The sequence below is a fragment of the Lolium rigidum genome, chromosome 3, assembly GCF_022539505.1.
Source record: "Lolium rigidum isolate FL_2022 chromosome 3, APGP_CSIRO_Lrig_0.1, whole genome shotgun sequence".
Lineage (NCBI taxonomy): Eukaryota > Viridiplantae > Streptophyta > Magnoliopsida > Poales > Poaceae > Lolium > Lolium rigidum.
Window position 1 is genome coordinate 261,957,108 of NC_061510.1, and position 24,357 is coordinate 261,981,464.

General features: G+C 43.5%; 2 protein-coding genes across 2 annotated transcripts; both read right to left on the reverse strand.

The window, feature by feature from the left end:
* Positions 1-352: 352 nt before the first annotated feature.
* On the reverse strand, positions 353-2,477 carry LOC124699406 (putative pentatricopeptide repeat-containing protein At4g17915). Its single transcript, XM_047231716.1, is given in 3 exon segments — positions 353-547; positions 650-2,044; positions 2,046-2,477. Coding segments are annotated over 2 exon segments (1,383 nt in total). The 3' UTR covers positions 353-547; positions 650-1,093.
* A 569-nt stretch (positions 2,478-3,046) lies between these two features.
* LOC124703384 (protein TPLATE) lies at positions 3,047-10,719 on the reverse strand. Its single transcript, XM_047235598.1, has 7 exons — positions 9,524-10,719; positions 6,755-7,351; positions 5,892-6,253; positions 5,442-5,742; positions 5,102-5,224; positions 3,809-4,264; positions 3,047-3,698 (listed from the first exon to the last, which is right to left on the reverse strand). Exons 1-7 carry the CDS (start codon positions 10,646-10,648, stop codon positions 3,198-3,200), a joined length of 3,465 nt encoding a protein of 1,154 aa, XP_047091554.1. The 5' UTR covers positions 10,649-10,719; the 3' UTR covers positions 3,047-3,197.
* Positions 10,720-24,357: the final 13,638 nt, after the last annotated feature.

Sequence of the window (24,357 nt, forward strand, 5' to 3'; positions counted from 1 at the left end):
CTGAACTCACATCACTGATCTCAGGTATGTAAAAGTGTGATTAGCGTGCAAATACATCCAAATTAATAAGAATATGCCATTGCTATGACCATACATAACTAGTTTCTACTTCCACAGACACCTATATGATTTTACCATTTGAAGAACACATGCAGTTAATGGAAAAAATGATACAATTTGCAAAAAAAAAATATTTGGTGATGGTTTTACAATTAATAACATTTTATAGAATAGATAGAAGCATTGTTCTCTGATGAAAAATCTACAGAATAGACAGCATAACACAAACACGCTTATGTTGTTAATGTCTCATTCATTGGTATAAAGAATTTTCTTCAAACAATTCAATGCTGTTGCATGATGTAATACACACAAAAAAATCATTTTCTCCTGGTTCACAAGAACTAAACAATGAAGCAAAAAATGGTGAACAGGTGGATTCTTATCTACTAAGTAACAATGTTTGCATTTTGTGCTCTTGTGCTGCAGTGTGCACATCTTTGTCTGGAGCAACAGGCTCCTGCTTAAATCAACTGCACCAAATCACCTAAAAGAGGGGGAAATTAGAATTATGCTTCCCGCAACATTGACCTCTATGAGAACGTAAGTATAAAAGCTATTGGTCTGAAAGTATAAAGTCCATAATTACCTCAACTGGAAGTTTGGAATGCTAATAATTCTTGGATTTTATTTCAGAGACACCCAAACAATATTCGTCTGGAAACATTATGGTCCAACATGAGGCATGAAGCAGGCAGAAATAGCTTCCTTGCTATAGTGGTCATGTGTTGCATCTTCCCTGGCTGTTTAATTTTAGTTGACACTTAGCTCTAAGGGTGACAAACTGGCAATGCTGATTGCATACTGCATCATTAGCAGCCAATGTGGTGTCTCCAAGAAGAACTGATGTATAAAAGTAGTAGCACCATCTACAGCAACATGGTCCTTCTTTCCTTCATCCAGTGTATGTCACACCAATTGGATGTTTGACTTTCATCTTAATGCAGGATCATCCACATTCTAGTTTCACTGCTCAACTGATCTTGTCGATTCTGCCGGATCACCCAGCCAAGTTGCAGGCTGTTTCCTTGGATTATGGTTTTAACAGCCTAGCCATACGTAATGCTGACCGAACTTTCCTGACATCATTTTTAAACCCTGCGCTACGAAGGCCAGCAATGACAGCACGTTTTGCGGATGCAAGAACACTGTTCCCTTCACGCAAGCAGATCCGCAAGAATTTGGATGCCATGTGGTACCTACCCACCTTACATAGACCATGGACTAATGCTGTGTAAGTGAAGTCATCTCTTAGTTTCATGTCATGCAGTAATTTGATGGCTGCATCCACCTGGTCCGATTTGCAGAGTGCATCCACCAAGCAATTGTACGCTACCACATTCGATTCCATGTCCCTCATCTCCATGTAACATAACTGCTTCTGTGCAGCCTCGATATGTCCCATCTTGCACAAACCATTGACCAAAATCGAGAAGGTGTACTCATCACTCTCCAGGCCGCCTTCTTCCATCATACTGAGCAGCTCAAACGCGTCATCCAGCTTCCCTTCCTGGCACCGCAGGTAAATCAGCGTATTATAGCATGCACTGTCAAGCCTGAACCCGCTCCGTATCATTAGCTCGCTGTAGGTATTGGCTTCTTCCATCCGTCCCTTCTTGACCAACGCGCTGATCACAGTGCAGTAAGGGAAGAGATCTGGGATGTAGCCTCCCTCCAGCAACGACAAGAAGGTCTCCAGCCCCTGGTCAAACCTGCCGTACCTAAAGCAGCATTTCATGACCGTGGTGTAGGTGACGGCGTTCGGGGCGTACGCGGTCCTCCCGAGCTCCCTGAGGACCATGCGGGCGTAGCCGACCCTGCCTGACCTGCACAGCCCGTTGATCATGGTGTTGTACGTGACGATGCCGACCGGGAGCCCCGCCCTCTGCAGGTACCTGAACATCCTGTAGGCGTTGCTGACGTGGCCGGACCTGAAGAGCCCGTCGAGGAGCGTGTTGTAGGTGGTGGCGCACGGCGCGACGCCTCTTCTCGGCCATGTCGGCGAACACCCGGTAGGCATCCTCGGGGTGGCCGGACCGGAAGAGGCAGTGCATGAGCGCGTTGTAGCCCCAGGCGTCGGGCGCGATGCCCGCCTGGAGCATTTCGTCGAACAGGTCGAGGGCGCGCACCGTGAGCCCGCCCCTGGCGGCGCCGGCGATGAGGGAGTTGTAGGTGACGGCGTCGGCGCCCACCCCGGCCTCCCGCATCCGGCGCAGGACGGCGAGCCCGGCGTCCAGGCCCGAGGCGCGGCAGTGCGCGGCGAGGAGGGTGTTGTAGGTGACGACGTCGGGGGGCATGCCGAGGCGGATGGCGTCCACGAGGACGGACTCCGCGCGGGCGAGGCTCCCGCCGCGGCAGAGCGCCGCGAGGCAGACGTTCATCAGCCTCGTCGACAGCTGCGTCCGCGCCCGGACCATTGCTCCCCCTCCGCCTCCTCCTCCTCGCCGCGAGACTTTCTTCCGGTTCCGGGCTCGCTTCGACTCCCATACAGCTCGCTCGCTGCCCAGACCCACTTTTGGGGAGAGAGCTCCGAGCAAGGCCGGCGCCGTGCTATGGGGAGAGAGCTCGGCTGCACGAAGCGGCGAGAGGTTGGCGGCGGCGGCGCCACTGGGTGGTCGAGGACTGGGGATCGGGAGGAGGAGGTGGAAATTCAGAAATTAGCAGACCGCGCCGCGAGTGGGGGCAAACTAGAGGCCACGTGGTCATTAGAAAGTCAAGCAGGTGGCACCGACAGGTAGGGTTCGCCAGACCCACCTGTCAGTGAATAATAGGCTAGTTTTGAAATTAGTTCAGCACCAAAATGATTAAAAAGAAACTTTCGAAAATATTGTATATAGTGTATATAAGATTCACGGAAAAGTATATATTGTATATATAAGATTCACGAAAAAATGGGTACGGGAAAGGTCATTACCAATGGTCATTCACAAGGTAAAGAGCTTTGAGCTATGTTACAAAAAGAATAAGAGATCGTTCGTACTCGTACTACAACATCTGTGAATACAATGAACAAATGGGGAAATCAGCAGGATCACACACACTACACAAAAATCAAAATATCAGTTCCAACAAAAAAACAAAATGTGGTTGGGAGAAAACAGATTACAAAATTATACAGGCGGAGCGCAATCCAGGCCTCACTGCGCTTTCAGGGCTTTCTCCTTGCAGAGCTGGTGCCACTCCTGGAGCACGGCCGCCTGGAGCGCGCGGTGCTCGGCTTCCTCCGCCGTGACCTTGGAGAGCGTCGAGGGGCCCTTCGGGTTACCAAACCCGTCCAACTCCTCGCGCTCCTTCTTCTCCTCTTCCTCTTCTTGCTCGGTTTTCGCGGGCGGCACCTTAGGTTTGGCCGCCTTGAGCAGGGCTATCCTCTCCATCGATATCTTCAGGCGCTCAGCGGCTGAGCTCTTCACCTCGTCTTCAGGCATGTACTCAACAGCACCGTCTGTGATGTCGTCCAGCCAGCCCTGGAGGTCCGATTCAATCTCTCTTGTGATCGATTCATCAGATGCGCGCACCACAAACTTGCATATCATAGTGGTTGTCTCATCACCCAGATCAACGTTTCGGCTGACCTCACTTGCGCCGAAGATCATCATGCCCACAAACCCACCAAACCAAGTCTTTGCGGCATAACACAGCTGTAGAAGATCCATGAGTTACATAACCTAAAGTAAACAGCAATTCTGCACAGGATAGAATCAAGACTGGCGTGACACCATTTAAGTGATACGGAGAATCAGATGCTTACCTGGAAACCAGCAACCGTTCGGATGAAATGAGAACAGACTTGATGGAAGGGCTTAGAATAAATTGACTTCAACCCACTGAGGAAAGGAGAGCTGTCATACTGCTGAGCAGCAGTGGCCTTGAAACCACTACCTTCATATGTATACGTGCCAGTGCACTCAACCATGGCTGGCAAGCTTGGCCATAAACGAAAATACTCAACTGGGGAGCATTCATATGGCAAGAGAAGTTCAGCAAGGGGGATCTTGTAAGGCTGACACCGCAGAACAACTGGTTCCCCAAGCTCTGGCCGGAGTGAGCGCTTCTGCCTTGTCATTTGTGAGTCCTCTTCTGCATAATCTCCTTCATAGTCTGCAGATCCTCCACTTCCGTAGAATGGGTAATACAGGACTTGAACCCAGAGAGAGCACCTCTCAAAATGTGAAACTCCAACAGTGACACTACTTTGGACTGGATCCTGTAAAATTGTTATAAATTAGACACGGACATGAAATTTGGTTGATCTGTGATAGCAATGCTTATCCAGTGATATAAAATTTCTAGTCACTATCTTATTTTGTCGATAGCCCACTTCTTTTAGCATTACTATGGAAAGTGGAACCAACACCCTGCCACTAGTAGTTAGTTCTTAGTACTTTGAAAGCCATCGCAATCCTAGGAGCCTTAGTTGTGTATCTGCTGGTTATTTCAGGCACCAGGTGTCAACATAGATACATACACAAATGGAAGACATAAATCATTTCAATTTAACATCATCATGATCATGATAGTGGATTTTAGTATCAACAACTTCGTTCTACCTACTGTACAACATAATAGTGAACTACTACATTCGAACTAGGGTACAAAATAATACTCCCTCCGTCCATATAAGGATGTCTTAGATTTGTCAAAATTTGGACGTATGTAGATTTGTCAAAATTTAGATGTATGCATTTAGAACATCACACACATGTTTTTAGTTTGTCACTTGGCGGTAGTAGCGACTAGTGATCTTCTACTTGACTAGTCAGGAATACTACATCTAGACGTATTGGTATTAAGTTTTGGCAGGAAAAATGATTTGAGATTTTCACTAGCTGAAGAAGAATAAAATGCTTCACTGTTAATTATACTCCTTTTAAATAATATATTTGCGAACAAACTGCAACCCAAGATTTGTCTGCAGATTCTGGCCAAGTGACAAACTAAAAACATGGGTGTGATGTTCTAAATGTTTTAAATCACTGATACATAATTTGAAATTAAACTGCACAGTACATGCAAAATAGGCACATCAAAGTCGTTGAAATACCTGGGAAACAAGATTACGCAGGTGGCGAACAGTGCGAGAAAATCCATCCATATAATACAGTGCTCCAGAGAGCCCGACACGGATATCCACCCTGTTGAGTTCCAGCTCGGTCAAATTTAAAATCTGCAGAAGTGTACATTAGTAAAAAGACAGTCATACTATAGCATACAGCAAGCAATATGTCAAGAGCCAGTGAGCCACAAATGGTTGTTTTAACTTCTCCCCATTCTACCGGGTGGCAAAGTGCACGTTAACTATGCTGGAGCAATAAAGATATGACATCCCTAACCAAACCAAGAAATACTGTTAAGTATACAAGGAAAAGATCATCGATTCATACCTTTAGATGTAAGGTGATTCTGCCATCAGTTGGATCCGCCAAATGATATGCTTCGATGTAGCATGGATCACTGCTGCCGGTCAGAGTAGATGCTTTTGGAAGATCTTTGTGCAAAGCACCGATGCCCTTTGTCTGTAGGAGAGTTAACTGACTAGGATCGGGCCTCCAAAGCTCCTGAATGGCCTTATGAACTAATCCCTCCAATTTTCTATCTTGTGCAGCAGCAGCCTCTGCATACTGAACTGTAAGCTTGTGGTGGCTAAATGGGTAATCCCCAGTAGCATCACCTACACCAACCCACCTGGATGAAATGTTGGAAAGTTAAACATACTAGTTTTTTTCCCAAATGCGTGTTCCAGTGTAGAGTATTTCCTTTTTTCTCAGGTACAGAATTTATGCAAATATTACAACCCGATGTAAGATAAATAGTTCAAAGATGCAAACCCTCACCTGTTATCCGGATGGTTCGTAACATACTTTATTATCTGCAAGACATAACGTGACTGATGCTTGGTGACAGAATCAGCTGAAGTACTTGCCCTAAATTCTTCCAATTCTTTACTAATGAGCTGGCCTGCTCTTGCATTTCTGGCTCCCAAACGTTGAGCACATATGAGGACAGCCTGCACATCTTGTATCCTGTTTGATGTCGTGGCAGAGGAATCGGTGTTGAATAAAGTCTTATGCATGTTAGATATGATAATATTCAGAGGATCCTCTGGGTCATCAGCTAAAAGAGGATCCAGACCTTCAAGATCAAAGTGTTCAGAAATTGCCCATATCAACCGTGATGATATTCTTGATGTATGAACCTGCAAAGAAACATTTATTCAGTTAACAAAGTTATAGGCCAATCTAGATTTAAGAAAAGGTAGATGGAACTAAGGTATTATAACTCCATTGATCTATCAACCATCTCTAACCAGAAAATTTATAATCTTTACAGAATGGCACAGTTTAAAGTTACAAGTATTTGCAAAGAAAGATGAATGAAATTGTTTTTTTGAGGAATTATGAATGAAAATGTCAAAGGAAAGCAAGCAAAGACAGGCTTAGTCAGATCTAAACACAGGTAAAGCCTTGATAAACATGTGCAATTGAATTAGCAATGAATAAAGCCCAGGCTTTACACTGAGTCAATGATGAATAAGATATTTATTGACACAGAACCAACTGGGATCAAGTAAGAAAGATAGGCCAACAAGTTTATAATGAATAAACTCGCATCTTAGTGTCTTATTACATTCAACTGGTACTTGAATGCATAACGAAGGTGTTTGAATTTTAATCAAAATAATGAGATGGATCATAACCTCACGAAGATCCCTGATAAGCTGTAGCTGCAAATTTCGAAGTCTTGTCTCATTTAGAATCTGATCTTGAGATGCACCAGCCTTAATTGTCTTTACACCACCTCTAAGATCATATATATGACAAAGCCGTACAAGCAACTTCAGATAGCAATCAATTGCATAGGTACGCCCATCACAGTCCCAGAGAACACAAGGTCTACAAACTTCCACCACATCCAAAGCAGGTTCCGTCCAATTCAATGCACCATAACCAGTTCCATAGGCTAATGCTCCTATAACCCTACTCTCTGTCCCAGAATTCTTCTGCTCGGGTAGTGGAAGAGATAGCTGGAAACAACTTTCGACCAGTGAGGCAACTAGCTCTTCTCTGAACAAGCTTTTGCTTGTTATGCTGTTTAGATCATCCTTGACTCTTGCATCCTCAAAGAGAGATATCACATCTGTACCTGGAACAGGCTTCTGACCTCTTCGAACGCTCTCCTTTGCGAAAAGATCAACACAAAGAGCAGTCCGACAAATGCATGCCAATGCATGCATGCGATCTGATTCTGCTCTCAAATTTTTCAGCATCTGAAGCAGCCTTTTAAACAGAGACACCTGCATGACACAAATGCTTTTGTAAATACATCTCAACATAGATTTGCACAGCTAAACCAAAATTGTCTCTCTGTCAACATCCTCTTCACAAGTTATGCACAGAAAGGAAGAAACTGGTAAACATCTGCTAGTATCTTACTATCATTACATTTTGATAGCGCAAATCTTCAAGCATAGACTGGATATTGTCACATCGGCTAGAGAATAATCAAATTTCAACTTCTGCAGAGCCAATATTCAAGACTAGTTTATCGAAAAATATTAAAACAGTCACACGGTGCTGCCTGCGACTCTGCATGGGAGAAGAGGTTCAAGGCCTGTTTGTTGTTGTGATTCTAGCAAAAAAGATCCCGATTATAATCTGTGCATGATTAAACAAGCTCTGCTGTGAATCTAATTTTTCCTCTGGCCCAGATTTGTCTTACTTGATATTGTTCTTTGATCAGTTCAGGGAGAGACAGATAAGCTGGATAGGCCAACGGTTGCTACTAATTTTTTTGAAGGGAGCGTGGCGGAACAGGAAAAGAATGCTAGTGAATCTTGTATTTAGGAAAAGATTACATACTCCCTCCGTTCTGATTTAGTCTACATTCTAGTCTAGAATAAATAAGACAAACTAGTACTGCATTTATTAGTACTACTTAGAAATGTGAACAACCAATCCAAGCTACATTGAAAATAACAACATCCAATAAAGAGAGCAAAACCACTTCGTTTTTAGTGTTATTGTTGACTGAAATCTAGAATGTAGAGTATTTCAGAACAAATTTTAGAGCTAGAATGTAGACTATTTCAGAACGGAGGGAGTATATGCTAATGTCGCTAGCCTTGTCTTAAACAGGGTACTCCCTCCGTCTCAGTTTACTAGTCTTCCCCGTATCCCTAGGTCACCAATTTGACCTATATAATTTAAATTATATAATGCAAAAATTATATCATTAGAAAAAAAAACATCTAAACTTTCTAATGATATAATATTTATAACATATAACTAATGCTAACTTGATCAAATTTGTGACCTAGGGGTACGCGCACGCCTAATAAACTGTGAGAGAGGGAGTACAGAAGATGCCAATATTATATACTGTATAATGGCTAACCAGTTCACATTTTGCCTCCAGATGTTTATAACTGATTGGTGATTCTACATGAAGATCTAAACGCCCAACACTTATGTGTTGAATTTGAATTAATAGTAAGAGAACAAAATTAAGATTATGTGCTTAAGTTAGTGACTGGTCTATCATTATAAGATAGAAGTATAAAGGAGCTTATTCAGCTGTGGATGCTGTGCTATGATGCAACACATTAGAATCAACATTTTCAACTTTAGTTTAGTGATGTACAACCTCTGTTCCTAATTAAACTCCTAAAACGTCTTATATTTAGAAAACAGAGGGTGTACTACATATAATGGCTAAGGAATGCCCTGACAAACTAGTTGTGCTACACTAGCAGGTTTTTACTCTCCATCTTTCAGAGATGACAACATATGATGAAAATTGAAAAAAGATATGCATATACTAGCATCTCAGGAAATCAAACAGTTGCCATAAATGGACAATAATCAGCAGGTGGAGCTACAAACCTACCAGAGTGGCATTTCATTCACTGGTGTAACAACAAAATAGATTTTCAGTAGTTTGACATAAGACTGAAATACGATATGGCATGGGATAAGCCTGAACTTTTTGTTTGGTTCAAACAAGAATGTCAGCATTGGGATCATAATTTACGAATGTAATAGCCCTTGCTAGTGTGAGAACTGAGATTATAGGTTTAGCTTGAATTTTACAGCCCATGTGTTTTCAGGCTTGTGCAACTAGAAAAGAAGAAACAGGACTAACTGGTACTGGTGTGCATTCTTGCAAATACTTTACAGATGCAGTTCAAACAAGACCTTATGTGACCGAAAGGCTAGCTAAATTTCCGCTACAATTAGTAACATGTACAACTGATGACAGTAAATGCGAGAAAATAGAAGCCTCCTAAATTACTTCATACAAACTTGGCTACCATTACCAACAAATACCTACTTCCAGGATCTGTAATCATAAAGTTGCCAAGTTGAAACTGGGCTAAAAATGCAAATCAGTAGATCTACCACGGGAAACAAGCAAACAGAATTATCAAGTTGATCAGACTGCCATTATAAGTGGATTGATTTCGCACCTGCATTCCAAGATCCAGCAAATGGAGATTGGCCACAACAGCCCTGACAATTGTCTCCCTCATGGATGAGAACTCTAGTCGGTCCCAGAGTGTTAGGATTGCAACAATAGCAGCTGAAGCCCACTCTGGCTTGCCTCCGGGTGCATCTGCGAGCGACAGCATATTGATCCCCACCTCAAACACCAGCGGTGGGTAGAGCGAGCTAAGGAAAGGCAGCAAGTGAGAGACTATGTCTGACACCCCCACCAGCTTCTCGGCACTCGCCTCCACGGTATCAGCTACTGTAGTGTCTCCTGGTTTGGCAATCTGCCGAAGCGTGTTGACCGCGCCGGATGCAACCATTTTCGCTGCATGAACAAGAGGGTACACGGTTACCCGGAAGGTCTCGACGGGCATGACCATGGATCGGGCAATGAGCATGTTTCGGCGGGACCAGATGAAGTCGATGGCGTCGGCTGCCCACTGGGCACGCACGGCGAGCGCGCCCTCCCCATCTACGAGCTTGTCCCCAGCGAGCCGGCTCATACGCCTTGCGTCGAGCTCCTGGAACAGCCGAGCAAATGCCTCAAACGCTGAGGCTGCCACGGCATCTGCGGAGTCCAAGGAGAGCTCGGTGAGGCGGCCCCACCACGTGGTGGCGTGCCCCATGAGCGAGGGGTTAGTGGAGCACATGAGCGCGAGGTCATCTCGCGGGAGGAGGGAGGAGAGGGAAGTGACGGCGGCGAGGCGGAGCGACTCGGCGGGCGAGGAGAGAGCGGCGGCGATGTCGGCGTGCGCGGAGGAGAGGAGGGTGGGGAGCAGGTGCGAGGGGAGCGAGGGGAAGGAGGCGATGGAGGAGGCGGCGACGTCCGGGTCGGGGAAGGAGAGGTCGGAGCGGAGGGAGGAGAGCAGGAGCGGGTCGAGGAGATCGGGGGGCAGGGGCAGCGCGCGGAGGAGGTCGAGCGCGAGGCGCTTGCAGACGGCGGAAGAGGGCGCCGAGAGGATCTCGGTGGCGGCGGTGCGGGCGAGCGCGGAGACGTCGCGGCCGGCGGCGCACTGCTGCAGGGCCTGCAGGAGCGCGGACGACTGGCGGAGAGCGTCCGAGGAGCGGAGATCGGTGGTGATCTGCGCGATGAGGAGGTCCATCGCGCGGCCGCCGCGATTGGGCTCCGGCGATCGCCGGAGCTGGGGGAGAGGAGCGGTGGTGGCGCAGATCTGAGGTTGAAGAGGGGAGTGCGAGAGCACGGGCAGGTTGGGTTTTGTTTGAGCCTGCCGCCTGTGGCCGGTGGTAACGGGTCGGATCTTTTCGTCCAGTGGACTGATCAGTGGGGCCACAGCAAGTGTGGTTGTTTCGAACTAATTAAGTAATTGGGTAGTGCTACAACCGATCCTGTCCCCGGATCAGTCAGGTGTCAGTGGATCCGTGGGACGTTATTTTGTCATGTAGTCAATTTGATGTCGAAATTTGCTTATCTACAGTGGGACAGTGGGATCCCACTTGACACCCTTAGATCAGTCATATATACGTACAACCGCGGCTCGTTTCACCCATCGTATGGTCGAGGATTACCTTCAGGACATGTCGCTTTCATTCTAGCTGTAGTTGCGTCAGCCTGGTACAGAGTTGCATGTTGTTCCTAATCGTGTGTGCGGAGAGGTTCGATGCTTTGCATGCAGGCACGTGAAACCTAGTAAAAAAGGTTGGATGCTAGCTGTAGGCCTCTAGCCTACCTTGCACGAGTGCCCAAGCTTTGCCGGTGCATGACGCTGCTCACATGGTGGGTTCCACCTATTCTACTTGCTAAATCTCTAATCCAGCTAGCTCCACACCTAATTAAGTATAGAAAATATTGCAATAGTGGTAGAGTATCATAACTTTTTTTTGTGGATCAATAAAATTGTGGAAAATGTTTGCAACATTTTGGGCACACTTTTCTAGCAACAATTATTTTGTTGTAGGTTTATTTATAACAAAAATTACCATCTATTTTACATAAATCGTAAATGGTTACAACAAAAATATCGAACTTGTAGCTAACCACCTTCAAAACTTTACAACATCTCGCGTGTGTCTTCATAACAAAAATTAAATGGAATTGTTACAAAATTATTGAGCGTAAGCAAGCAGTAATTTCGAGAGAGAAAGAAACTTGTAGCTAACGCACAAAAACCCTTACAACATCTCGTGTGTGTCTTCACAACAAAAAGCACATGGGTTTCTTACAAAAATAATGAGCGTAAGCAACATCTTTAATTTCGAGTGAAAAACAAACATGTAGCAAACGCACAGAAAACCCTTACAACATCTCGCGCATGTCTTCACAACAATAATTACATGGGTTTCTTACAAAAAAATAATGAGCGTAAGCAACAATGGTAATTTCGAGAGAAAAACAAATTTGTAGCTAACGCACATAAAATCCTTACGACATCTCGCGTATGTCTTCACAACAAAACTCACATGAGTTTGTTACAAAAAAAACATAAGGAGCGTAAGCAACATCAGTAATTTTGAGAGAAAAAACAAACCTATGCAAAAAAAAAACCTTACCAAATCTAGACCATGCTTTCACAACAAAACTCATAGGTGTTTGTTACAAAAATAATGACCATAAGCAACAAATAATTAACATAAAGACTTGGTTGTACTATAGTCCATAGCACACTGATTTAGTATCGTCGGCGATGAATTCGGCTTGAGGGTTCCCCGTCGGCGCTGAAGAAGGTTTGTTTAGATGCAAACCGATGTCACCAGATCGAGCTCACTCGTGATGAATTCGACTCGTCTTAGCCTTATTAGAATTAGATCGCAACATTTTTCATCATACACCTAGAGCTAAAGGAGCATCGCATTCGTGTGTTCGAAGCTGAACACGGACCAGACATGACGTGTCAAGAAAAAATATAACAGCAATAAACCATTGACATATTTTTAGCGTCGCACTAGAAAATAACACGGATAGTAGCTGGCTAAGTGTCATAAAATTCATTCTTTAGCAAATTAATGGTAGCCTATGAGGTCACATCATTTTTTAACCCATATGCTAGTAGTACTAGTACTACACACGCATAGTAGCACCCTGCAGAAGTGGACAAAAAGAGCTGCAGCAGATATGGTCCAATACGTGTGAACATGTGTGCTCTGCATGCGAGAGCAGGAAGCTAGAGCGTGAGTTGCATGCAAGCAGCTATGCGCGGAAGAAAAAGTTAGCGACTACACCGCGCGAGGTAGGCAAAAGCACGCGATGCCAGCGCGAGCGGGAGGGACCGATCCGCGGACGCTGATCGGTCGGCCGAACGCAAGCATTTACCTTAATAATTAGGACGTGGCTACAGAGTGCCCGGTTACCATTTAGTCTTACCCGGTGCCTCCCTGTCTGATTCGTTTCTTTCCTAAAATGGAATGGGCCCACCAGTTGAAAGCGACAGGCAACCAAAAAAGGAAATCACTGCAGGGACGACGCCGGGCCACGATTTGTCTGGATCTGGGGTGGCTCGGGACCACGCCTGGGCACGTTTTGACCACCAGAATTATAGCTAGGACCAAAACTGGATCCCAGAAACCAAACCCTACCTGCTACCTCTTCTTCCTCCGATCCCTTTTCTTTCCCCTTCCTCCATTGGAACCAGAACTCCATGGATTGTCCAGCTCGTTCACCATAAGTTTCAGGCAGGAAATTCAACAGGGAAGAAGCAGAAAGTAAGGGGAAATCAAGATCAACCATTCTTTCTCTTGCAACCCCAGATCTAGTTTGTCCATGTAGAAAACACCAGTTTTACAACACCAGATCATGGTGTTGCCTGACGATTTGCTACCCACCGTAGGAAATCATATGTCATGCATGTAATAACTGAAGAATTCCATGAAGTATTAGAGGAAATCATCTGTCGTGCATGTAGGAAATCCAAGAACATGAGAAAAGGCTGGAACTTTGAATCTGGGGATGTACAATCTTCAACTTTTAGCAGTAAACCAAAAGTCATCCGGTTTAATAGTACTAGAGGATAGAAAGCATGGAGATTTGTCCAGGAGAACACAGGATTGCAAAAAGACCCAGGAACAAACTTTAGCATCATAACTCCAAAGGGAAATACATGCCACCATTACACTTTCCACCTTGGTCATGTAAATCTGCATAAGAACCTGGAATGTAGAAGAGGATGGACATTTGTGTTGCCAAAAGCTGTAAACAACATGAGCTTGTGCCATTGAAACTGGAACTCTTGTGCCCTTTAATCTGGAAAAAAAAATTGAACATAAGAACCAACATTAGAATCTGTCTGATGTGTTCATTTGCATGGACTAAATATGAAGCATGGCATTTAAATACATATTCATGGTGTAACATTATGTGTAGAACATGGAAGCATGGCATTAAAATACAGTATGTGTAGAAAAATATCATTGTGTAACATGCTTCAATTTTTTGCAGGTGGTAGGATGGAATTTTGGTTTCCTGGAATTGACCTAAACAAGCCAGTACAACATGAGGGATATGATCAGGGCAATGCACAAGATAATACAGGGCAAGCCAGGCAAGAAGAAGAAGTCCAACATCAACAGGAAACTACAGGGCTAGGGGGAGCAAGCTACATGCAATTCTGGAATGGATGCAGGGGCATCTGTAGAGTCTGGAGATGCTGACACAGGGAATACAATGTCAACTGTTGATTCTAGCGAAGAGGATGAAGTTCAGTCTACACCAAGTCTAACTCCAGTAGAGAAGCCGTACCCAGATATGTTGTTTGCAAGTTGGGAAGAAGCAAGAATGTGCTACAACAGATATGCTAAGCATGTTGGATTCTCAATCAAGTCTAGTACCTCAAGGAAATCTACTGTTGACAAGAAGACAGACAAATACCTCTTTGTATGCAACAAGAGTGGGAAAAACATCGACATTAACAAGCAGGAAGTTCCACCAGTTCGACAGCGGAACCGTACCATTACTAAGAAGACTGATTGTAAAGCACGTCTTCGAGTTAAGAGAAGTGGCGACAAATGGCGTGTTACAATGTTCATTGAGGAACACAATCATGCATGTCTTAAAAAGTTTTCGCTCAAAAGGTTCTTAAGGTCACATAAAGGAATTCCTAAGTAAGAAATGGAATTTGTGAAGCTACTGCACAAGGTTAATCTTTCCGCTGGTCGGGTGATGTCCATAATGGCAGAACTGTATGGGAAGCTTGCAAATGTACCTTATGAACGAAAAGATGGCAGTAACTACATGGCCTCCATTGATAATGCAACACGGAAGAACAATGACATGTCGTTGCTGCTGGCACACTTTGAGAAAGTAAAGGAACATGATCCATAATTCTTCAAGAAAATCGATCTTGACCATGATGACAGTGTTAGAAGGATATTCTGGGTTGATGGGCCAACTCGAGCAGCATACAAGAAATACAATGATTGTCTGTCGTTTGACGCAACATACATGACAAATTGCTATAGCATGCCATTTGCACCATTCATTGGCATAAACAGATATGGTCAATCTATTCAGCTAGGATGTGGTTTCCTACGCAACAAGCAGGTAGCTGATTATGTTTGGCTATTTGAGGCTTTTTTTGAAGCTATGGATGGAGTCCAACCATTGAATATTATCACTGATCAGGATGCATCGATGAGAAGTGCCATCTTGAGTGTATTTCCTGAATCTTGTCACCGGAATTGTAGATGGCACATTATGCAGAATGCCCAAGGCGTGTTGGGTAATGACATGGCTAAAAATGAACCCCTAAGGCTGGATTTTAATGCTACCATTTACTACAGCATGACAGTTGACGAGTTTGAAACTAGGTGGGCAGAGATGGTTTTGAAGCACAATGTTGCAGACAACACACACTTGGAGGATCTTTATGACATGAGAGCTTCTTTTGTCCCTGCATACTTCAAGGACAGGTTTTTCCCATTCCTACAAACTACAGCACGCAACGAGGGTTTTAATGCGGTGCTAAAAAGATACGTCACTCCATACAACAGCCTCTCCCATTTCTTTGAACAATACATGAAGCTGCAGGAGAAAATTGATGTGGCAGAAGATTCAAATGAATTCAAGGAGGAAGACAAAATCTTCAGATTTTGGGGAGAGTGGCCTCTGGAAGAGCATGATTTTCAAGTGTACACAATGCCTATATACTTGCGTTTCCGGGCTGAGCTTCGGAAAGTTACCTCCTATAATGCAAACCATGTGGGTGGGCAGTTTTTTTGATGTAGTTCCAGTTGCTGGATCTGTTTTTGGGTATGGCAAAAGGAGCTACAGAGTGGAGGCTAATTCAGAGGAAGGCATATACATTTGTGAGTGTTCTAAAATAAACAGGGATGGCTTATTGTGCTGCCATGCATTGAGGGTAATGGCGCAGTTAGGTGTTGTGAATGAAATTCCAGCGAGTACATTTTTCCTAGGTGGACAGTGCCCCCCGATGATATTATCCCAGAAAAAGTGGAATTGCCTCCTATGCCAACTGACAGGAAGTTGTCCAATAAAGAAAGGAAACTACTACGATATGGCACATTATGCAACAACTGGACTGATTATGCAAAAATTGCAGCTGAATCAGAGAAAGCTACAGCTTTAGCTGAAAAGTACATGCGTGAGTTGGGTAAAGAATTAGCCGCAATGAAGATTAGTGCTGCAGCCAAAAGGAAAGATAAAATACAACCAAGAAAAGATCAAGGAGTGACACCCGAGACTAAAATTGGTGGTGATGCTGGTCAAGGAAGCAGTACCCAGTACGAGCATGTGAGGGACCCTATACTTACATCGGTAGCTATTTCTGCAGGTGGGTCACCCAGCGGTGCTTCGAGCACATAGAGCAGTTGTCCAGCAGTGAGGACAATCCTCAAGTTACGGAACCAATCCGTAAAGTTGCTTCCATTGTTTTTCAGCTTTTCTTTCTCTAGGAACGAATTAAACTTGATGGTAGGGGTCGCCATAATCTACAACATATTTGCAAAGAGTTTAGACTAAGTTTATTACAAATTGAGTTTACTATTAATTTAAAATTAACTAGGTGAACTCCCACTCAAAATAATATCCCTCGAATTGTCTTAGTGATTACACGAACCAAATCAACTACACCAAGTCCGATCATCACGTGAGATGATGTAGTTTCAATGGAGAACATCAACATGGTCATCATATCATCTATATGATTCATGCTTAACCTTTCGGTCTTCCTTGTTCCGAGGCCATGTATGTACATGCTAGGCTCGTCAAGTCAAACCCTAGTTTCCGCATGTGCAAAACTGGCTTGCACCCGTTGTATGCACACATTGAGTTTGTCACACCCGATCATCACGTGATGCTTCAAAACAACGAGTCTTAGCAACGGTGCTAACTAAGGACGAACACTTTATTATCTTAATTTTTAGTGAGAGGGATCATCTTATAATGCTACCGTCGCGATCTAAGCAATATAAGATGCATAAAAGGATTAACATCACATGCAATTCATATGTGATATGATATGGCCCTTTAGTCTTTACGCCTTTGATCTTCATCTCCAAAGCATGGACATGATCTCCATCATCAACGGGCATGATCTCCATCATCGTCGACGTAGCATCAAGGTCAATGGCACCGTCTTCATGGTTGTCCACCACATGTAGCAACTATTACAACTACTTTGAAATAATACTACCACATGAAATATAAAGACAACCATAAGGCTCCTGCCGGTTGCCAAAATACAATAATGATCATCTCATACATATTCATCATCACATCATGGCCATATCACATCACCAAACCCTGCAAAAACAAGTTAGACGCCTCTAATTTGGTTTGCATATTTTACGTGGTTTAGGGTTTTCGAGTAAGATCCAATCTACCTACGAACATGAACCACAACGCTGATACTAGTGTTGTCAATTGAAATAGTAGATTGAATCTTAACTATGGTGAGAGAGACAGACACCCGTAAAGCCACTTATGCAATACAAGTTGCATGTTGAGCATGGAGCAAGTCTCATGAACGCGGTCATGTAAAGTTAGCCCGGGCCGCTTCATCACACCATACCGCAAGATGCAAAGTACACATAACAAGAGACAACAAAAGCATCAACGCCCACAAAACCATTGTGTTCTACTCGTGCAACCAATATATTCATAGACACGACTCTGATACAGTGATTCGTGGCATAGAAAACAAAAAATTTCCTACCGCAAGAACGAATAACAAGCCAGATCTAATCTAGTAGATGGTAGCAACGAGGTGAATATCATCATACCCTTGAAGATCGCTAAGCGTTAACGAGATTATATCTTTTGGTTGATGTAGTCGATCACTTTGTTGGAGATATGCCCAAGAGGCAATAATAAAAGTGGTTATTATATATCTTTATGTTTATGATAAATGTTTATATACCATGCTATAATTGTATTAACTGAAACATTGATACATGTGTGATATGTAAACAACAAAGAGTCCCTAGTAAGCCTCTTAACTAGCTTGTTGATTAATAGATGATTAGTTTCATAATCATGAACATTGGAAGTTATTAATAACAAGGTTATATCATTATATGAATGATGTAATGGACACACCCAATTAAGCGTAGCATAAGATCACGTCATTAAGTTATTTGCTATAAGCTTTCGATACATAGTTACCTAGTCCTTTCGACCATGAGATCATGTAAATCACTTATACCGGAAAGGTACTTTGATTACATCAAACGCCACTGCGTAAATGGGTGGTTATAAAGGTGGGATTAAGTATCCGGAAAGTATGAGTTGAGGCATATGGATCAACGAGTGGGATTTGTCCATCCCGATGACGGATAGATATACTCTGGGCCCTCTCGGTGAAATGTCGTCTAATGTCTTGCAAGCATATGAATAAGTTCATAAGAGACCACATACCACGGTACGAGTAAAGAGTACTTGTCAGGAGACGAGGTTGAACAAGGTATAGAGTGATACCGATGATCAAACCTCGGACAAGTAAAATATCGCGTGACAAAGGGAATTGGTATCGTATGTGAATGGTTCATTCGATCACTAAGTCATCGTTGAATGTGTGGGAGCCATTATGGATCTCCAGATCCTGCTATTGGTTATTAGTCGGAGAGAGTTCTCACCCATGTCCACATAGTTCATGAACCGTAGGGTGACACACTTAAGGTTTGATGTTGTAATAGTAGAACTTGAATATGGAATGGAGTTCGAAGTATTGTTCGAAGTCTCGTATGGGAGGACATCACGAGGAGTTCCGGAATGGTCCGGAGAATAAGATTCATATATAGGAAGTCATATTCCAAGTTTGGAAATGATCCGGTGCATTTATGGAAGGTTCTAGAAGGTTCTAGAAAAGTCCGGAAGAAATCACTAAGGAAGGAGGAGTCCCGGAGGGACTCCACCTCCCCATGGCCGGCCAACCCTAGAGGGGGGAGTCCAAGGTGGACTCCACCAAGGGGGCCGGCCACCCCCCTTCATGGAAGGGTGGGAATCCCACTTGGGTGGGAGTCCCACCTTGGGTAGGTTTCCCTACTACATGGAAGGTTCTTGTGTTGGGGTCTTATTGGAAGACTTGTAGTCCAACACTTGGGGTTCCACCTATATAATGAGGGGCATAGGGGAGGGGGCCGGCCACCCCAACACCACAAGGTGGCCGCACCCCATATTGGCCGGCGCCCCCCTCTCCCAAACCCTAGCCGCCCCACCTCCTCCACCTCTCCCGCAACGCTTAGCGAAGCTCCGCCGGAGTTCTCCATCGCCACCGCCACCACGCCGTCGTGCTGCCGGAGTCAAGGAGGAGATACTACTTCCGCTGCCCGCTGGAACGGGGAGAAGGACGTCGTCTTCATCAACACCGAACGTGTGACCGAGTACGGAGGTGCTGCCCGATCGTGGCACCGTGATCAAGATCTTCTATGCGCTTTTGCAAGCGGCAAGTGATCGTCTACCGCAGCAACAAGAGCCTCATCTTATAGGCTTTGGAAATCTTCAAGGGTGAGTCTCGATCATCTCCTCGTTGCTCCCATCTTCTAGATTGCATCTTGGCTTGGTTTGCGTTCTCGCAGTAGGAAATTTTTTGTTTTCTATGCAACGTATCCCTACACACTTTTCGCTTGCAAAAACGCGTAGAAGATCTTGACGGTGCCACAGTCGGGCAGCACCTCCGCACTCGGTCACACATTCAGTGTTGATGACGACGTCCTTCTCCCCGTTCCAGCGGGCAACAGATGTAGTAGGTCCTTGATATGTCTCAAACATATCTATAATTTCTTATGCTCCATGCTACTTTTATGGTGATACTCACATGTTTTATACACACTTTATGTCATTATTATGCATTTTCCGGCACTAACCTATTGACGAGATGCCGAAGAGCCAGTTGCTGTTTTCTGCTGTTTTTGGTTTCAGAAATCCTAGTAAGGAAATATTCTCGGAATTGGACGAAATCAACGCCGAGGGTCTTATTTTTCCACGAAGCTTCCAGAAGACCGAGGGAGATACGAAGTGGGACCACGGGGCGCCGCCACACTAGGGCGGCGTGGCCTAAGGGGGGCCCGCGCGGCCCTAGCGTGCGGGGCCCCCGTGACTCCTCCGACTCCGCCCTTCCGCCTACTTAAAGTCTTCGTCGCGAATACCCCAGTACCGAGAGCCACGATACGGAAAACCTTCCAGAGACGCCGCCGCCGCCAATCCCATCTCGGGGGATTCAGGAGATCGCCTCCGGCACCCTGCCGGAGAGGGGAATCATCTCCCGGAGGTCTCTTCAACGCCATGATCGCCTCCGGATCGATGTGTGAGTAGTTCACCCCTGGACTATGGGTCCATAGCAGTAGCTAGATGGTTGTCTTCTCCTCATTGTGCTATCATGTTAGATCTTGTGAGCTGCCTATCATGATCAAGATCATCTATTTGTAATCCTACATGTTGTGTTTGTTGGGATCCGATGAATATTGAATACTATGTCAAGTTGATTATCAATCTATCATATATGTTGTTTATGTTCTTGCATGCTCTCCGTTGCTAGTAGAGGCTCGGCCAAGTTGATACTTGTGACTCCAAGAGGGAGTATTTATGCTCGATAGTGGGTTCATGCCTCCATTGAATCCGGGACGATGACGAGAAAGTTCTAAGGTTGTGGATGTGCTTGTTGCCACTAGGGATAAAACATCGATGCTTTGTCTAAGGATATTTGTGTTGATTACATTACACACCATACTTAATGCAATTGTCTGTTGTTTGCAACTTAATACGGGAGGGGGTTCGGATGATAACCTGAAGGTGGACTTTTTAGGCATAGATGCATGCTGGATAGCGGTCTATGTACTTTGTCGTAATGCCCTGATTAAATCTCATAGTACTCATCATGATATATGTATGTGCATTGTTATGCCTTCTTTATTTGTCAATTGCCCAACTGTAATTTGTTCACCCAACATCTGCTTATTTTATGGGAGAGACACCACTAGTGAACTGTGGACCCCGGTCCAATTCTTTACATCTGAAATACAATCTACTGCAATTGTTCTTTACTGTTCTTCGCAAACAAACATCATCATCCACACTATACATCTAATCCTTTGTTTACAGCAAGCCGGTGAGATTGACAACCTCACTGTTACGTTGGGGCAAAGTACTTTGATTGTGTTGTGCAGGTTCCATGTTGGCGCTGGAATCCCTGGTGTTACGCCGCACTACACTCCGCCACCAACAACCTTCACGTGCTTCCTTGACTCCTACTGGTTCGATAACCTTGGTTTCTTACTGAGGGAAACTTACTGCTGTGCGCATCACACCTTCCTCTTGGGGTTCCCAACGGACGTGTCAACTACACGCAGCAAGTAAATTTCTGGCGCCGTTGTCGGGGAGATCAAGACACGCTGCAAGGGGAGTCTCCCACATCCAATCTCTTTACGTTGTTTTTGTCTTGCTTTACTTTACTTTATTTACTGCTTTGTTTGCTCTTATATCAAAAACACAAAAAAATTAGTTGCTAGCTTTACTTTATTTACTGTCTTGTTCTCTATATTAAAAACACAAAAAAAATTAGTTACTTGCATTTACTTTATTTTATTATCATGACTAGTCCTGTAGTTGTTACTCTATCACCTGAGGAATCGATCTTCACTTTTAAACAAGGTGGTGAAGAGAGTTTTAAAGAAGCTTGGTCTAGAATTTTTGATTCTTATAGTAAAACTGAACCTAAAATGACTCTAAGTTTGCTTCTTAGTAACATTTATTTTGGGCTTATTCTTCGCTATAGATATGCCTTAGATGCTGTAGTGGGAGGAGATTTCCTTCATTGTGATGGGGATCAAGCTTTTAATGCCATAAAAAAATTGGTTACATCATCTAGCTCAATTTTGATCCATCTCTTGTTAGTATTTATAATAGATTGAACACCCTTGAGACAAGTGTATCTTGCTTAAAAGAAGGGTATGGTCGGATTCGTGAGCATTTTGATTATGTTCCAATAAACTCTGAACCTTCAACGTGGGACCCTACTATTAAAGTTACTATTGATGGTAAAAATTTTAATGCCCGTTGTGATATTATGACTGAATTTTGCCTTATGCCTGAAAGTATTTATGAATCTTTGACACTTTGGGGACTTACTCGAAGGTGGAGACGGAATAACTCTTACCGATAACTCTGTTATAATTCCTAAGGGAATAGCTGAAGGAGTATTCACAACCCTTCTTGGAAGAACGGTATCCACTGATTATCTCGTTATTGAATGTGTAGGGACAGGACAAGTCACACTTGGAAGATCCCTGCTGAAACTCTTGGGAGTAACCATAGATGTGGAGAAAGGCACTCTAAAATCCTCTATACCGGGATGTGGTCATATATTCCCTAAACCAAAGAGTAAGAATAAGAGTAAGAAGGGTAGGCGCAAGGCCCCTGATAAGAATGTTAATGCTTCATCTCTCGATGTTACTTGATTCACACTTTCTGCGCCTAGCTGAAAGGCGTTAAAGAAAAGCGCTTATGGGAGACAACCCATTATTTTACTTCTGCACTTTATTTTATATTTGAGTCTTGGAAGTTGTTATTACTGTAGCAACCTCTTCTTATCTTTATTTTATTGCATTGTTGTGCCAAGTAAAGTCTTTGATACTAAAGTCAATACTAGATTTGGATTACTGCGCAGGAACAGATTTCTTGCTGTCACGAAATTGAGCCGCCCCTGCTGTAGAAAATTTATAAAAATCTGCCAATTTACGTGCGTGATCCTCAGATATGTACGCAACTTTCATTCAATTTGGGCATTTTCATCTGAGCAAGTCTGGTGCCTCTAAAAATTCATCTTTACGGAATGTTCTGTTTTGACAGATTCTTCCTTTTATTTCGCATTGCCTGTTTTGCTATTATTGATGGATTTCTTTGTTCCATTAACTTTCAGTAGCTTTGTGCAATGTCCAGAAATGTTAAGAATGATTATGTCACCTCTGAATATATGAATTTTCAATTATTCACTAACCCTCTAATGAGTTTGTTTTGAGTTTGGTGTGGAGGAAGTTTTCAAGGGTCAAGAGAGGAGGATGATACAATATGATCAAGAAGAGTGAAAAGTCTAAGCTTGGGGATGCCCCCGTGGTTCATCCCTGCATATTTTAAGAAGACTCAAGCATGTAAGCTTGGGGATGCCCAAGGCATCCCTTCTTCATCGACAACTTATCGAGTCACCTCTAGTGAAACTATATTTTTATTCCGTCACATCTTATGTGCTTTACTTGGAGCGTCTGTTTGTTTTTATTTTTGTTTTTGTTTGAATAAATTCGGATCCTAGCACTCTTTGTTTGGGAGAGAGACACGCTCCGTTGTTTCGTATGAACACATATGTTCTTAGCTTTATTCTTAATGTTCATTGCGAAGGTTGAACTACCTCGTTCATTGTTATATGGTTGGAAACGGAAAATGCCGCATGTGGTAAATGGTATAATGTCTTGAATAATTTGATACTTGGCAATTGTTGTGCTCATATAGATCATTTTTAAGCTCTTGCATCATGTACTTTGCACCTATTAATGAAGAACTACATAGAGCTTGTTAAAATTTGGTTTGCATGATTGGTTTCTCTAGAGTCTAGATATTTTCCGGTTAAGGTGTTTGAACAACAAGGAGACGATGTAAAGTCTTATAATGCTTGCAATATGTTCATATGTAAGCTTTGCTATACCATTTTATACTTGGGTTTGCTTCAAACAACATTGCTAGCCTAGCCTTGTATTGAGAGGAATTCTTCTCGTGCATCCAGATCCTTGAGCCAAAAACTATGCCATTTGTGTCCACCATACCTACCTACTACATGGTATTTCTCTACCATTCCAAAGTAAATTACTTGAGTGCTACCTTTAAAATTTCTATCCTTTGTCTTTGCAATATATAGCTCATGGGAAAATAGCCTTAAAAACTATTGTGGTAAAGAATATGTACTTATGTGTCTTATTTCTTAATAAGTTGCTTGTTGAGCGGTAACCATGTTTCTGGGGACGCCATCAACTATTACACCTTTGTTGAATATCATGTGAGTTGCTATGCATGTTCGTCTTGTCTGAAGTAAGGGTGATTTATCATGATCAAATGGTTTGAGTATGCATATCTATTATATATTAAAAGTAAATTACGGGCTAACCAGAAATTGGAGAAATCCGCTAGAAATTACCACAATAATTAGAAACATCGGACCGTTTATTTGATAGACTGAAAATCTATAACCATTAGATTAGAGTTAACGGAAAAATTACCCACCATTGCCATTACAATGAATAACGTACCCCTTTGTATTAATTACCTAATTTTCTTTCCTAAAAAACCTAATTTTCTGTTTCTTTTCCGTATGGCGGCTGACTTCCGTGATGCCACAGTTGAAGAAGCTAGGATGCCATGCGA

Excerpts from the sequence above, each read along its gene's own strand:
- LOC124703384 (XM_047235598.1), bottom strand. The coding sequence starts at position 10,648 with ATGGACCTCCTCATCGCGCAGATCACCACCGATCTCCGCTCCTCGGAC. Across the intron at positions 5,743-5,891 it reads ACGAACCATCCGGATAACAG|GTGGGTTGGTGTAGGTGATG; the intron begins GTGAGGGTTTGC and ends CATTTCATCCAG. Across the intron at positions 5,225-5,441 it reads GAATCACCTTACATCTAAAG|ATTTTAAATTTGACCGAGCT; the intron begins GTATGAATCGAT and ends ACACTTCTGCAG.